We start from the raw sequence: 16378 nt of genomic DNA on the forward strand, positions 1-16378 counted from the left end.
ATGGCAGAAGTCTATGGGTATGGACAGCGGCAGACAGTCGTTTGTTTACACTTGTTGCAATGGCGACCATCACTGAACTGAAGTGCGGTAAGCGCTTTCCATCATTCATGAATTTTTGTCTTAAATAAAGCTAGAGTTGATAAATGACAGCTAATTTTACTGCACACGTTAGTCAAATTGCATGTAACACTGATTAGCTAAGTCGTGTGTAACGTTAACTGTCTCCATTCAAAAATCCAACAACAGCTTTGATAGCCAAGTGGCCCTAACTTAACGTTAACGTTAGTTTTCAGCAAATTGACGCCTTAAAGTGACTCAGATCTTTCTTTAATGCTAAAATGCACACTTCAATTCGGCTTATATACATACAATATAGGTACTACATGAGGTTGTCATGAATTTCACACTGCACGTCAACTTTGCACCATAACGTCAGTTTACATTTAACGTTAGCAAGCTAAGTTAGTTAGCTAGGTTAACTTACTGTTAATCGAAGATGGTGAAATCCAGACACATGTATGTAATCACACGTATTCCGATTTAAAGAGTGGTTTCTAATGACTCTGGTAGGATATAGAGTAATACTGTAAGAGATCCATATCTTTTTCAGCACGTTTGGGAACATTAAATTTGCAAATTAATGAGTGGAGTAAGTTACGGCAACTATTAGAAACAACAGCCTGTTAGGGCAAACGTTAACGTTAACTGTAAGGTAGCTGAATATACCTAGATACCATAACGCAACGTAAGCTCCCGGTTATTTGGTCACCTGAGTTTTTAATCCAATAAAACCTGAATATTTTAGCCGTGAGGGAAACGCTGGAGTCCCGTGGTGTGCTGGGCCAGCTCAAGGCTCGCATCCGGGCAGAAGTGTTCAGTGCCCTGGATGACCAGCGTGAACCTCGTCCGCCACTGTCCCATGAAAACCTCCTCATCAACGAGCTAATCCGGGAGTACCTGGAGTTCAACAAGTACAGATACACTGCCTCAGTACTAACAGCAGGTTGGTGAAAAAAACATACCAGCCTAACTAGTGTTTTCTCGGTTATATAGTGTCTCCTAAATTAGTATGTGAATATTTGAGATTAGGCCGTTCCAAAGCCTGTTAGATTGATCACTTTATGATCAGTAGTTTTATTTAAAGTATAGCAGTCTTTTACTACGTGCTTAGCCTAGGCGTAGGTACGCACGTAGACCCTAGGCCCTACGCAGGAGTATAAATGGGCCTTTAGTTGGATTCAGTTTTCTGTGTAACAGCTTCTACACTCAGCTCTGTTTTTTTCTTAGAGTCAGGTCAACCTGAAGTTCCCTTGGACAGACAGTTCCTGGCAAAAGAGCTGAAAGTCACAGAGGATACAAGCTCCAAGTCTGTGTAAGCCTCTACAGTCTGCTGTCCAAGACAGTGTTCAAATATGTGCTGAACTCTCTGGGGGGTATAATAAGTTATGGGGTAATCAGTCCAAAAGCTCTGGAAATCATCACCATAGTCATAGTTTTACTTGTGTTGTGAAATTCAGCATTTCTCTGTTGGTTCTTAGCTTGGTATATGTGGCTCAGCAGATGCACCAGATGTTGTAGTCTGGCTTGTGTCACTTTCATATCACTGTCTCATTTCCCTCGTACTTACCTCTGTGTACCATCTGGGAAAACCAAAAAACACATAATTAAAAGAAACTGGTACCATTTTAAGAGCATGTACCAATGTGTGACCATAATGACCTGGGTTTGATTATTTGGTCCAGGAGCTTGTCAATCAATCCATTTTCTTTCAGTCCCAGAAGAAAAATGTATATCACAAGTTAAATTTTCCTTTTCATAATTTTCCTTTCCAGGCCTCTTCTCTATGGCTTGGTGTGCCACTTCGTGAACAGCAGTGATAATGGTGGAAAGGTGTTTCTGCGGGGTGCGTCTCTGCCAGCTGGTGCTAGTGCCAGCAACACAGTACCTGGACATGACACCTAGAAGTTAATGCATGAGTCCTGGAATAAAACGATGCTTCTACACTCCAATTATGAAATGTTGCAGCATCTTGTTGGATTTTAATCCTTTTCTCCATGATTTTTCACCGTTCTCTCACCAGAGTGTAATCAACAGGCATTACAGCATGGACTATATTCCTTCTGCTGAGCTGATAAAAAAGGCACAAAGCCTTTGTATTGCTTTATACTGTAAGTTGCCAATGATTCCAGATGGCCTTTTTTTGTTTAGGTTTTTAATAGCTGCCTTTACCAATAGGTTTAGCATCAATCCATATTGCTCATTCTCTGAATAATTCAGAAAAAAAGTTTAAATATCATTCTAGATGTCTTCTCTGTTTGAATTTACAAATGTTTGATACTTTTATATTGTGTTTTAGTTGTTGAACAATAAACGTTTCATATTTATGCACTACGGTGAATCAAAATTCTTTGTGGGAGTGCTATTTTATTGGCTTCCACATGGTGGCAGGCTCACCAAAGATAAAGCTGAAGACTGCTGCTGCCAGAAGATTGAACAGAGATGTTAGGGGCATATCAACCTTATAAAAAAAGGCTCTTTTAATTGCATTAATATTGTGGTTACTACTTACTACTATATTATGTCAGTTACTTTTTATTCAAAACTATTGTAAACTACACAAAGTGTACTGCCTGCAATCAGAACTGTATTTGGAAGTACAGCACGTACTTTTGAGCATGTGCTTTATGTAGTTTTCAACACCTTACAGTTAAATAATGTTGAATAACCTGTGCCTGAAAGACTTTTTTTTTGACATTCAGTTACTTTCCTGTGATTGTCTTAACATGTTGGCACTCATTGTGTTGGTCTGTGCAGCCAAACCCACCCATGTTCCTCCTGCCCCCTTGTGTTTGAGTGTGTCTAAGAAGTATTTACCTCCTACTACTTCCTACTTGACCCTTGTTTGTTTGTAATAGTCAGATACCTCGTGGTCATTAAGATGTATGTTTTGCTGTGTTCTCTGAAGCCTGGGAACCTTATGACCTCCATAATAGCTAAGATAGCAATATTGAAATTATATTAACTGTGCAGGAAAAGAAGTCAAGATACACAAACACCTTCCGTCAGGCAAGCAAGGAAAAACCACCACATGGAGACTCAGTGCTGCACGCACAAAGATCTACTGCAACAAGCCCGTACTCTTTGCATCTCACTTCCTCTGTCACCATTTAATGGAACTTTTTTTTAATCTCACATTACTTTTAAGTTTCTGGAACTGATTATTTATGGGGCTGGCCATTTATTTCTCAGCCTGACAACTGATGCTGGACACAAGTTGCACCCCTTCTACCATCTGCAACATAATCCATGCCTTAAATAAATTGAGGCTTTATTTATCTTTTCTCCTCTGCCAAATCTGCATCTCTCATTCTTGATTGTAGAAGCTTTGAAAGATGAGGTCATTGCTCTCAAATTAGTTCACTGAGAGTATGAGGTAATAATATGATGGAGCGGGTAGCTATAAAGATGAAATGTAACAATTTACCATCAGCACAGTTTGTGCAACAAAATGTAACTTAATACTGAGTCCTAATTTATTGCTTCTTAGTCCCATTAGAAATGATAATGTGTTGTTTAGTGCTGAAAATAGTATCACAGCAAGCCTCATCTGGGACATCTGTTGTAGTTTCCTCAGAGCTAACCTTTTTTTGCCCTTAAAGGCTGTGGCCCTGAGGCGCCCAGTTTATTGGCACCAGATATGACTGTTCTCTTGAAAATGGCTATATAAGCGGAGGAAGTTCAACAATGGCACTTGATTGTTCAATTGGCAGGTTGCCCTATAATAGGTAGCATTTATCCTGCACTGTATAAATTAGTTGTGTGTGAAAGAGACAGCTGTATAAATACTACTGAATTCAGTGGTCATTTGACTACAGCAGAGCGAACTGATGTTTGCCCCTGTGCTCAAATTAGAATGCAATTGCATTCCACGAGGGTCAAACATATCTATAAACATATTTTCTCTTCAATAGATGGCCATCTATGGACATGAGGGTGAAGAAGAACATTAAACATAATGTATGTAAGAAATCTCTGTATTACAGTTCATGCTGTTTTTATTATATATTTGTTCTACCTGTTCTACTGTTGTTGTCATTACGGCCGGTTTAGTTGTAAGTGGTGAACTCCATAAATGAGTTCTTCAACTTCAGTCGAAATTTAGTCATGTATTTTTTTAATATATCAGATAAGATGTTATTTAGATGTATTTTTTTTTCCTTTCAAATGGGATTCACTGATAACTGCTGATTTAACCATCCTTCACCTTTGTGTACATAGACCTTTTATCTATGTACACTCCCACCACCCCCTCTCCTCCTTGCCACTGTCGACTTTTCGTGGGTTTTTTTGCTCTGAGGAATCACATTATTCTCCATCGCAGACAACCAGGGAGTGGACAAATGTTTTGGCCGAAGTTGAAGGTAGACTAATTTTGTCAGCACACGGTGCCCTCATACTTCCACTTCAAGTTGTTTAGGTTCCTATCCTCCGTTCTCCTGGCATGGATCACGACACATCGCATTAAAGAGAAATATATAGATGTGACCTTCTGTCTGACAGCAGTCATAGAGTAATGATCCTGTAATATACCTGTGGGGATTAGCATAGAGAGCGAAGCAGTGACACAAAGTTCAGTGCAATGCAAAAATCATCCAACTGTCTCCATATTATTCAAGAGCAGGAAACTGTAAATAACCTCTTTCATTAAGCATATTTCAAGAAGACCCCTCTTGGACTGACAGCATATTCCCTAGTTGCCTTGTTGTACTGTAAATTTATACGCCATAAATCATTTGTCTGTCACAGCTAACTACAGGTAAAGAAACAACTTTGTTTGTTTGAACAATGCTATTGCTGCTGGACCATATTTAGTCACTGGGGCTCGGGGTGCTTGCCTGTGCTAGACTTTGAAAGTAACACAGAAAGCTGCCGAGATTCCATACAGACCCCACTGTCCTTATATGGCACACACTGCAACCTCTCTCTTCAGTGTATCTGCTGCTTTGCCTCCCTCTCGCTTCCTCCTCCTCCTCCTCCATGTCTGGGTCTCCATCCCTCCCTCTGCTTTGTCTCTCACCCTGTCTCTACCTGAGTTTTTCAACACTAGTTCCCCCTTTGTTAACGCCACCCCGCCTCCTTGATGGTGGCCAGAGGAAGCCCTGGGGTCCTCCATGTTGGTCTTTGTTCTGTCATCAGGTTTCACACACTCACACACAAACACACATACACATACCGGTTCAGTGCTGTGCCTCTCTGGCAGAAAACAGGCCTCGGCCATCGACCAGAAGCTTGATTTATTGGAGCAAATAGATTGGTGCCCTTATATAGGAAGTTCCATTGGAAAGACGCTGGAAACAGGGGGAGGCAGCAGGGAGAGGGATGGAGGACTGTTTGTGATAGTGGAATGTGATGTGCGTAATGATAGAAGACATGTGGGATGTACAGACACACACAGAAATGCTTGTGTATTTGGGGGGGAATCTCTTGGAGCGGTCACAGTAAAGGGGGATTCCTGTGCTGGGAACAGCTTGCCTTATGAGGAGTGGGAACAAATTGCATAATCTGTAAACCCTACAGGGTGTGAGATTAGAGCATGTAACCACTAGGTTTTAGTGATTGTGTCTACATCATATAATAGTGATGCATTTCTAGTTTTAATTTAAATGTTTTATACTGTATGAGCCTGAGCAAGGCAAAAATTATAATAGATGCTAAAACTGAAAACATTAAAGATGGCTGAATTCCATTGTGCATGTTGGCTCTCTTATATATAATATATATAATAGAACAGAGCCATCATTAATGTTATTAGTAACACTTGTGCTTATCTTCCCATAACAAGTCAAAATGTCTGCTGTGATAAAACTATTACAAGTAAAAGTCTTCCGTTCAAAATGTTACCTAAGTAAAAGTACAAAGGTTTTATCTTCAAAATGTATTTAAAGTACCAAAAGTCCTGTGAACCCTGCTGTGAAATATTACCATATGTTTTATTAACTGATTATTATTACTGATTAATCAACATGTAAGCAGTATTTTAATGTTGTGGTGGCTCATGCAGAATTTTTTTTAATAGATGCTACACTGTTTAATCTATTTAAAAAAACATCACATTTTTAATCTCATAATGTGCTTTGCAAGTGAAATCTTAACCTGGAATGTAGTAACTAGAACTAGCAGAAGGATAAAGTAGCATAAGATGGAAAACAAAGTGCAAATACCTCAACTTTTTACAGTACTACAGTGGTCATTCATAATTTACATTGTGTCCCATTTAATTGTAGCCTATTTTAATTTTTAGCAACATTTTATCTGCAGGACTCTCCATTCAGCACCTCTTCATTCATATTATACCTTCATCAAAACTGCTAGCGTCCGCAGTGCGCATGTCCTCTGCCTCCTGCTCTGCTAATGGATGCTGCCTGCCGCTGGACGATGCTGGAGGAGGAGGAGGAGGGCCAGCTCGTGCAGCTCCACCCTCGCGCAACAGTGGGCTGTTTAAATGCTAAGACTCTGAATTTGACGGGGGTCATTTGGACTGTCCGTTTTTGGAGTACCTTGTCAACGCCAAACCCGAACTTTCAAAACCCGAAGCCTCCCTGAACACACATTTCTTCACATCATGTAAGTATCCTTTACAAGAGAGTGTCGTTGCACGAGTGGTGGTGCTGTAGCTTGGTGCACTTGTCACCCCTAACACACTTTGCTAACTTTAACTGCATTTGAGATAGAGATAGAGGACTATATGTCATAGAACATACAAGAAAAACTTTAATATTCCTGTAGTGGTATTAAACATTAGTTAGGCTAGAAAATTATTAGCTTTACCTAATCAGCTTATATTTTTTTGGCTGTATCGTTTTAGTCCATCGTTAATGAGAAAAGAAAAGGTAATTTGGGTCCCAGACAGGCCTACATGTTTTTAATCAAGTGCATTAGACAGTGAACTGGTTGAAGCCTACACTGTAAAAATGCATGTACAGGAAGTTAGGTCTGAATGTCTCTGTAAAGAAACGGGCATGACTCTAACCATGGAGTTTCCTGTTTCCCAAATATGGTTGTTTAAAGCTGCTTGTCTGCTGAGCTGTTGTGGCTGAAGATGCAGAGAAGTGAGTCCTCCTGACAGTTCTAAAAAGTAACCAATGAAACCTATCAGTGATGGTTTTGAAAGAGATTATTTAATTTTATTGTTTCTTCTCTCCATAATTATGGACCTTAATGACTAGTATTTAGCTCTAACAGTCAGTCTACATATAAAATGTGCATTAGCCCAAAGAAACAGCAGCATTACTCTCATTTAACTTCTTTAAAATGACAATGGCTTCGACTACCTAGAAAGGGGCACTTGGACATGGAAAATGGAAAAACTGATTTAGGCAAAGATGCCCACAGTTTGCCACAATGTCAATACAAAGAAAATGGGCTGTAAGCTGAATGCCTTTTAAAGTTGAAGGAAGTTGAGATGTGTTGATATTTTATTTGGTTGCCACATTTGTATATAAAATGGACAGTTCTGTAGAAGTCTTTTCTCTAATGGGACAACCCAAGTGTCATCTATTTTAGTCTCCATGATTGAATTATCTTTACATTGTAATTGTAATAAATTGTAATCCTGGTATAAAGGCATGGAAATCCTAATGTGTCAGGGTTTAATGACCAAATGGTAACAGTAAAAATGTTTGTGAAACAGCCAAGAGAGGAAATGAGTAAAAACATTCACAGGCCCTGCAGGTCAACCTCTTTCACCCACAAATAGAAAGGTCACGTAGTCTCCAGGGTGACATTTTCACTTGCTTATTATTATTACTTAAAATAGAGATTCTAAAATTAAGTAATCATTATTGGACACATCATAGATTTGTATTTGTTTTTATTCTTCTCAGCCAACATCTAATGACAGGGAAGGATTTGATCAACTTAACGGAAATGTGATACAGCTTTGAGTTGGTGGTTTGCACTGAACTATGCAGGACAGAAAGAGTAGGATTATTTTTTCAGTATTTAATTATGGCATGACTGAACACATTATTTAATTATAATGGAGTATGGGTTTAGTCTCATGGCAAATGATGCCTTGTGGTGTCAAACAGACCCTTGTGATGGCTATGAGCCCTTGTCATCTCTTGAATTTCAAGTCAGTCTGTATCAACCTGTTATCCTGTCAACCCCACAGCTGGCAAGATTCACTGGCTGGGTGCAACACTGGGAGCTGTGTTGACACAACAAAAAGAAGGATTGGGGCGGGAGGTATTGAAAGGTATTAAGGCACAGTGGTGAGGAAAGTTAAAGGGGATGAGAAGGAGGACCTTGATTGGCTGCATACACTTTAGAATGGGGGTGGGGATGTCTGTTTACTTTTATCTTGCGGAAATAGCTGATCATCAAAGCATCAGCTGGTCCCTGTTTCCTCAGTACTAGCTCACTGGAATTATCTGCCCGCTCTGCAGTTTTTGACAAATATGTCTCTGTCTCAAGTTAATATTTATGCAGAGTACTTTCTGTGAGGTTTGGTTTGGCTGGTCCCTGGGGTACATTTATAGGCTTTCTCAGGAGGCTTTTTTACATAGTTCCCACTCAATTTAAGTGTGTGCCAGTCTCAGTGTACAGAGGGATGGAGATGGGGTGCATTAACAGCTGGTGGACAGAAGTGACTCATTGTCTGTAATCCAGGAACCACTAAGTTTTGTGCTCAGTAGTTCAGAGGCCAGTCTAATTTGACACATCATGATATGTTTTAAGTGTAGTATGAGACTCACTGGACCAATTTTGTTTAGTGGAGTCAGACATGTAGTGCATAACAAGTTAGGTTCAGGAACAAATCCTGCAGCTATTCCTGTTTGCGTTTCACAGTACCCCACACCACAATTACAACTGACAGACGTGGCTGAATCCCAGACACTTGTTCATAATGTAGCCACTGCACGTTGCATTTAAAAGTGATTGCCACTAAGGGCCCAAATGAAGCATGATTTTTTTAAAGCCCAGGGCCCCCCTCAGGCTCACTGCCTCGCTGTTATCATTTTGGAGTAAACGACGAGGCCAGCAAGAGACATACTATTCCCTATATGGGCTTTGTTTGGGAGTTCACTTGCCTTGCTGTTTAGGTCCGCAGAAAAGAGTCCTGCTCCAGAGAAGCGGCCCATATATGGTCATCACAGCACGAGACTGAAGCCTCCTAGCAGAGAGAGAGACAGAGGGGGAAAGACATGGAAACAACGGAAGTTGTCGATTAAGCACTGAGTATGAGTAAATGCCAGTGAGCATTAATGCTTTTTGGATATTTCACATAAAGCTGATAAAATGTACTGGTCTTTGTTATATCTTTGTGACGGAGGTAGTAATTAGTATCAATTTCCCAGCCTCAATCTTTCTATCTAAATTAGGGAGGGGAATTGTTTGTGGGTCTCCCTTGTGGCGTGTGTGAAAGTGAAGGGTGGAGAGGGGGTGGATGTGTGTGAGAATGACTGCGCTCTGGAACTCCCCGATGGATGAAACATGTTAACTCTTTGAGTTACAATCACAGGCAGGAGGCAGCTTTAGTAGCATGCTGTTTTTTTATTTATCTATGATGTGCATTGAAAAGTTTGAGTTGTGAAATGTTTCTCCAAAATATTTTAATTTATTATTGTTCACAGCAATATCATGTCCTGTAAAATGTTCTGCTGAAACCTAATTTCTTGCCCTCTCATCTTTATACATTTCCTGCTTTTCTTTGTTCCCTCTTGCCCCGGTTCTTTCCTACATTAGTTCCTTCCTTCCTTCCTTTCCACCTCCCGTCTTGGCTTCGTTCACCCTTTTCCAACGTCTAATTAATTTGTTCCCTCCAACAGTTGGCCCTCCACCTTAACCCAAGATGTCCAAGAAGGCCCCAAGCGAGGATGAGAAGTTCCTCTTTGTTGACAAAGACTTCCTGAACAGCCCCATGGCTCAGGCGGACTGGTCAGCCAAGAAGCTGGTGTGGATCCCATCGGAGAAGCATGGCTTCGAGGCAGCCAGTGTCAAGGAGGAGCACGGCGACGAGGTGCTGGTGGAGCTGGCTGACAATGGCAAGAAGGTGACAGTCAACAAGGATGACATCCAGAAGATGAACCCGCCCAAATTCAGCAAGGTGGAGGACATGGCTGAGCTCACCTGCCTGAACGAAGCTTCTGTGTTGCACAATATCCGTGAGAGATACTTCTCTGGCCTTATTTATGTAAGTATACAGTAAAACCATGTAAATGCTCCAACAATCCTTTACTCACACCCTAACAATGTGTCACTACACAGATGTTTGTATTTATATATTTGAGGATTTTCTGACTTTATTTGACTTTGTTGATTCCCTAATCATTAGTCCTAATTTGAACATAATCTTCTAATTTTAACTATAATATAATATAGAATTTCTAATATAGAAATAAATGTTTATGCAAATACAGACCTCAAATAAGAACCAACGTCTGGCACAGCCAAATGTCCTCAGATTTGTCGATTTATGCAGAATTTCAGTCTTTATCATTGGTTTATATCCCTGACTTGTTTAAGTCCTCCGAATAATAGAAATCAAAAATCACAAACATGTACAAAAAACCCTCACACGTGCTCATCTTCCTCGTCATCTTGTTCTCTCAGACGTACTCTGGCCTGTTCTGCGTGGTGGTGAACCCCTATAAAATGCTGCCCATTTACTCAGAGAAGATCATTGACATGTACAAAGGGAAGAAACGGCATGAAGTCCCGCCTCATATCTACTCCATCACTGATAATGCCTACAGAAACATGATGCAAGGTAGGATATTTTCACCCGCTGTCTTTGTGATGGTCCTTTCTTTATGGTGTCCATTTTATTACAATGTTTGTTATGTAAGGTTTCTCCCACATTACACATACAAACTACATAAACTGGAACCATAAAAAAGTGTGTCCAGAGTTGTGTGTTTCTAGTTTGTGGAGGGCTAGTAAACCTGTCCAGTTACTCTCTGCCCAGTACATCCTGTTAATATGCTGCAGCATCCAATAACGAATCAAATGAATAAATGATATCAGACTGAGGTATGACAAAGCAACTTAAGGGCTGATGTAACCGTAACCAAGCAAGCTGTTTGTGCAGTGCGTGCAGTTGCAAGCTGCCGGCATATGATTTCTGACTTGCCAGTAGCTTTAAGAGTTCGGTGGGGATGAGCTGTGGAATCAGCTGTCAAAAGTCTCGCTTTCGTCTGGGCGATGACAGCTGCAAACATTTAGGTCTGTCAGTGTCAAGCTGATAGTTTTAAATGTAGAACTGTGTTTATTAATATACAGTATGCAGTCAAAAATCTACTTTGTTGCTCCAACTAGTTCATTACACAGTTGGTCAAATCTTATCTAAAAGGGTGTTTTATAGTCTTTTTGGGGGTCAGTGTCTTGTAGAGGTGACGATAGTGGCCTTGGTAGAGTCGTGCTTACAGTAAATGTTTCTTGGACAACGCTGCAGGAGTACGACTTCAGAGCAGCTGGTTTCCCATAGAATCTGTTACGTGTGCTTCCAGGGGGTCGTGCCCACTGGACTTCATGTTGACGTGAGGATGTTCTCTCAGAGGAGTTGACATCTGGAAAGAGAGATGGGTGGAGGGCAGTAAATCATTTCCTGTTTCAGCAGCCTCGGCTTCCTTATTCAAACCTTCTGAATGTATTTTTTCCCCTTTTGGTCAGTGTAAATACTAAAAACTATTTCTTGTGCGAGAAAGGAGAGTTTACTGGGTCAATTAAATGGGTTTGAGATTGTACTCTCCTTTGGTTTGTTGCACATGTAAATATCTGCCACATTGTTCTTCCTCTGTAAATAGTTGTAATATTTTTCTCTATTCCTTTATTACATTACTTGCATTTGTTTATTCCATATTTATATATTTCTACATTTATTTATGTCAATTGTCTACATGTAGCACCTTATCACCAATGCAAACTCCTCGTATGTGTAAAACACTACTTGGCAATAAAGCTCCTTTCTGATTCTGATTCTGATGAGTAACCCAATGAAGCAGGATATTTGGACAGGACTAACGGTAAAGTTAGGAAGTAATTGTTTAGAGAGCTGGGATAAACCAGTCTTCAAAAACCATACCACTCAACCTCTCTGGCTGCAAAGAAAGCTGCCAAACTGCCAAAAATTATAGTTTAGTTAAGTTTAGTCAAATACACACCTCAAACTAATGATAATGCTGCTGGTTCCAGATTGGATGGATCACTTCAAAATCGATGATCAAATTCTAGTGAATGTCATTTTTTTAGCGACAACACACACATGCTATGCAAGTGCATTCAGATACACTATGAAAGCTAACTTTTGATCTGGTCCATTCCTTCAAGATAATGTGTCTGTATTTTAAGGAAATTGATAACTTAATTGGTGATAATGATATCTGACAAAAATCTGGAAGCTCCTAGAAATGACTGATGGGAAGAGAAGAAGCCCAAGAAATGAAACTGCAACAATATCCATCTCTAATCTGTGGAAAGATGCTATAACATCAGATTGTGTTTAATTCTTTTGGCATTGTCACTATAAATATCCTAAATGTGTTTTGGGTCGTTGATAATGTGGATAAATGGTTTCTCTGACTTTAAGAATACAACTGTCACTAATATGTGTACATATGAGGATTTTAAGTTCCACCAGGCCGGTACAAAGGAAATTATTGTATTTAGCGTTAAAGCTATGGTGTGTAAACACAGTGTCACAAGTAAACAAGAAATAGGATGATGTATTGATGTTTGTGTGGGTGTTTGGATTACAGTTCTTCAGCCCATCCCTGCAAAAGAATGTATACAGCTGCAAATTGGAGAACATTTTCAGATTATGGGAGAATCACACACTTTTTACCACCCAGGACACTATGTACACATGGAAAAGAGTGTTGCATTTATTTCAGACTAAACAAATAAAAACATTTTCTTAAACTCGTGATATATGAAATGGGAATTGATATTTAAGCTCTTGGACCGGCCGTTCAGTTTTAAAATGTAAAATATGGCTTTGACCTGACAATGAATTCAGCAGCAAAAGCATGCATTGTCAGTGGTACAACGGTGCATTGTCAGTTAATATATGCAAATGAAAAGATAAAGGCAAACTCTAGAGGTAATAAATATTTATTTTACTGTTTTAACAGGCACGCTTGTTTTTAAGTCTTAAAGCTGCTTCAAAGAATAATGTGTATCGAAGAGCTGTAAAGCTTCAGGTTACTTTTACAGCCTTTTTGTAGTATAAATGCTTTCAAGAGTCCTCAAATACCAAAAAAGAGACTTAAAGTGCACATCTATCCATCCGTTTGAGCCTTTATTATATTACTGTTGTTATTGTTGATGTGTTAGTGAGATTTCCCATGAAGCAGTGACTAATGATGCACAGTGCTCTACACTGAGTTGCCATAGTATGTTCACATGTTAGAGTGGAAGTGGTGCATAACTACTGCAAATCCAGATAACTCTCCTAAGCTTTGAAACATTCCTCCTGCAGTCTTGGCTGAGATCCCATTTCCCCAAAAATTTCCCTCAGTCTTTGATGTCCAGGAGATAAAAATGTGAAATTCCCGTAGGGAGTTTGCTGTCCCTTGAAATGTCTTGCTGCAGCAGATGACTTGTTTTCTGTGCTCCCAGTGTGTTTACACTTCCTGGCAAACAGGTGCAAAGACATTGACATGCCCATGTAATCAGATTTTGGGTTTTACTTTACATGATTAAATCAGTTTAAAAAATGTTCTGAATATTTGGCAGTGACTAAAAACTGTCTCTTCTCTCTGAGTCTCTGAGTGTTGTTTTTGGATGTTTTACAAAAGCTCACAACTCTGGCCACCTCTCTCTGTGTCTCTCTCTCTCTCTCTCTCTCTCTTCCCCTCTCTCTCTCTCTCCATCTGCCTTAATTAGGAAATGCAGAGAGGGAACAGGCTGCATTTTGTGTGTGTATGTTAGGAATGGAACTAGTGGAACAGCAGCCAAAGTCAGAGTCCAAATGGTGAAACAGCATCCATGCTAGTTTACAGTTCAGGGCAGGCTGCAGACACTGTGTGTGTGTGTGTGTGTGTGTGTGTGTGTGTGTTTATCCTGCGAGCGCATACACACACACACACACACACACAGTGATAAATCACAGTATGAAAATGATGAAGCTGCACATGAATAATGCTCTTCACTGTATGAAGAAGAATTGTTGGTGAATTCTCTGTGTTTTTTCTTTTTTCCACATTGCATCATTTTTGCAGTAGAGCACCAAAGTGTCATTTGCTGAGAGGTTTTGTGTCAAAAACAGCAGCACCCCCTGTACTTCCCCAGGTGCGGTTTGTATTGAAGGATACATTTCTAAAATAACCTTACAAGGACTCACCATGTTCTCCCAGGAGTATTTTTGGAGACTAGAGTAGAGTATAATGACTCATTGCTCAGCACATTCAGAGTTGATTTTCATGGTTAAAATCTAAGTATTTGTGTGAGTTACATGTTTCTTTAGGCACAAGGGAGCCTCCGCAAATCATACAACCTCCTCTAAGCCTTGAACTGAGTCCCAGCTGGTGTCTTAAGTTTAACGCTAGATTGATCTCTATTCCTGGAGAAAGGCTTATGGTTTCACATGTGGTATGTACGGTAGTCTACTGAGCTATTGTGCATGACTGTACATACAGTATAACCTCAGGGCAAACAAAAACAATTATATATTTGTACTTGGGTTATTGCAGATTCCTTTTTTTACCACATCATTTTTATGACTTTATGAGTGATCCGGACAATCATATACTTTATATCATACTTTATGTTTGTGAATGAGTCATAAAATTTGACTAACACTGTAAACTTCCTTTATTTTTACAGATCGTGAGGACCAGTCCATTCTCTGCACGTAAGTAAAAATCTGTCACCTCCTCACCTGTCACATTAATGCTAGTAAGAGGTCTGCTGTGTATATCTGTGTGTATGTGTGGAAGAACAGTTACATAATGCTCATGTAAACACAGGGTTGAGATACCTCTCTGGTCTTTCAGCACCCAGCCTCAGCCAGCAAGAAATCATTCATAATAAACCTTAAACGCAGTATTTTTAAGGATGTTCCTGATTGGATGTGGAAGGCTTTAGTTTGTTAAATTCTGTTGCATTCAGTGGATTGTGTTTTATTTAAATGGAGTCAAATTGGGTGAGCGTTAATGCGTATATCGGTCCCAGGGGGCTTTGGCCTCCCTCTCTTCTCAGACCCTCGGTCAGGAAGTGTGCGCTGTATCCTGATGGGAGACCTAGATTAGATTTCCAAATGTTTGGGCTCCAGTTTGTTTGTTTATTTTTTTTAACTAATTATTGAGAACTTTGACTGGGGCATCAGACATCCAGGGACAAACGACCTTCATTTGTCTGGCCTAATCTTTGTGTCCTGAACTTGACTTTTTATTTATTAACCATTTAATACATTGTCCTTTTCTGTTTTAGTGGCCTCATAGGCTTTGCATTTTGTATAAAAGTTATATGTATGCCCAGGTCATTCAATTCAAATATTTTCTTTTTCTTTTTCTGGGAACCATTGCAACTTAGGTTGTTCTCTACAAACTCATTTTCCACTCTCACATACTCCACATCCCAGCGGCTTGTGTTGTATGTTTATCTCTGTTCGTTTCCACTAAAAATGTACTGCATGCTTACGTCATCAGGAGGACAATTTCGAAGAGGGTGATCTTTTATGCACTAAATCAAACAAGCAGAGACAGACCAAATATGAGTAGCAAAAATAAAACATCAACGTATCATTGTGCACCCTAAATTGAAATATGGTGTAATGTGTTCTTCTTCCACTAAGGTCACTACAGTCATTAATCTACATTAAGATATTTATAAAATCACTTTAAAAATATCACAATTGCTGCTGCCTAGCCTACTATTGTTTCCTATCTCTTGAGATGGACATGTAGCCAACCAAACATGTTGCTTTGATATAAAGGGTGCTTCATATGATCTGCCTTCTCCAACATCACAGGCACCAGTAACAATATGATTATTCCTAAAGCATCTATGAACAATGATAATATTTTACAACCTAAACAATTATTCTGGCAATAACACTGACGTAGCCTTTTGAATGAAGTAGGGTAAGCCTGTATGTATATAGAGGTAGACCTCTGCGTCACACTTAAAGTCCAACAGGACTGTTTATCTACCCATATTTGCTCCTGAATAAATAACAAGTGCTGAGTGAAAGCCAAGATTAGTTTCACCGTGATATTCTATATAATGAATACCATTTGGCATCACTTTAAAACAAATAGCAACCAATGCTAATGTAAAAAAGAAACAGGCAAATTTCCATCAAAAGAAAGCTATGCTCTGCATAACGAGAGGAGTCTGTTAATATATCAGAATCAATCCAGTGATCATCTGACTT

The 16378-nt window shown here is 39.6% G+C and overlaps 2 protein-coding genes across 4 annotated transcripts in view; both read left to right on the plus strand.

The window, feature by feature from the left end:
• The first annotated feature begins 7 nt into the window (after nucleotides 1–7).
• cep20 (centrosomal protein 20) lies at nucleotides 8–2404 on the plus strand. The gene is made up of 4 exons (XM_038714237.1): nucleotides 8–87; nucleotides 806–1003; nucleotides 1288–1372; nucleotides 1833–2404. The coding sequence occupies exons 1-4, from the start codon at nucleotides 60–62 to the stop codon at nucleotides 1960–1962; spliced, it is 441 nt and encodes a 146-aa protein (XP_038570165.1). The 5' UTR covers nucleotides 8–59; the 3' UTR covers nucleotides 1963–2404.
• A 4067-nt stretch (nucleotides 2405–6471) lies between these two features.
• The window catches only part of myh11a (myosin, heavy chain 11a, smooth muscle), a 28647-nt gene continuing 18740 nt past the window's right edge, over nucleotides 6472–16378 (plus strand). For all 3 annotated transcript variants that reach the window (XM_038714238.1, XM_038714239.1, XM_038714240.1), the window contains exons 1-4: nucleotides 6472–6624; nucleotides 9831–10195; nucleotides 10615–10771; nucleotides 14827–14854. In XM_038714238.1, coding sequence (XP_038570166.1) covers nucleotides 9854–10195; nucleotides 10615–10771; nucleotides 14827–14854 — 527 coding nt within the window. In that variant the 5' untranslated portion in view covers nucleotides 6472–6624; nucleotides 9831–9853. The remainder of the gene's footprint in view (nucleotides 6625–9830; nucleotides 10196–10614; nucleotides 10772–14826; nucleotides 14855–16378) is intronic.

This window comes from Micropterus salmoides, unplaced genomic scaffold (assembly GCF_014851395.1).
Source record: "Micropterus salmoides isolate LMB-PRFRI ecotype aquatic unplaced genomic scaffold, ASM1485139v1 Ms_hic_scaffold_12, whole genome shotgun sequence".
NCBI lineage: Eukaryota > Metazoa > Chordata > Actinopteri > Centrarchiformes > Centrarchidae > Micropterus > Micropterus salmoides.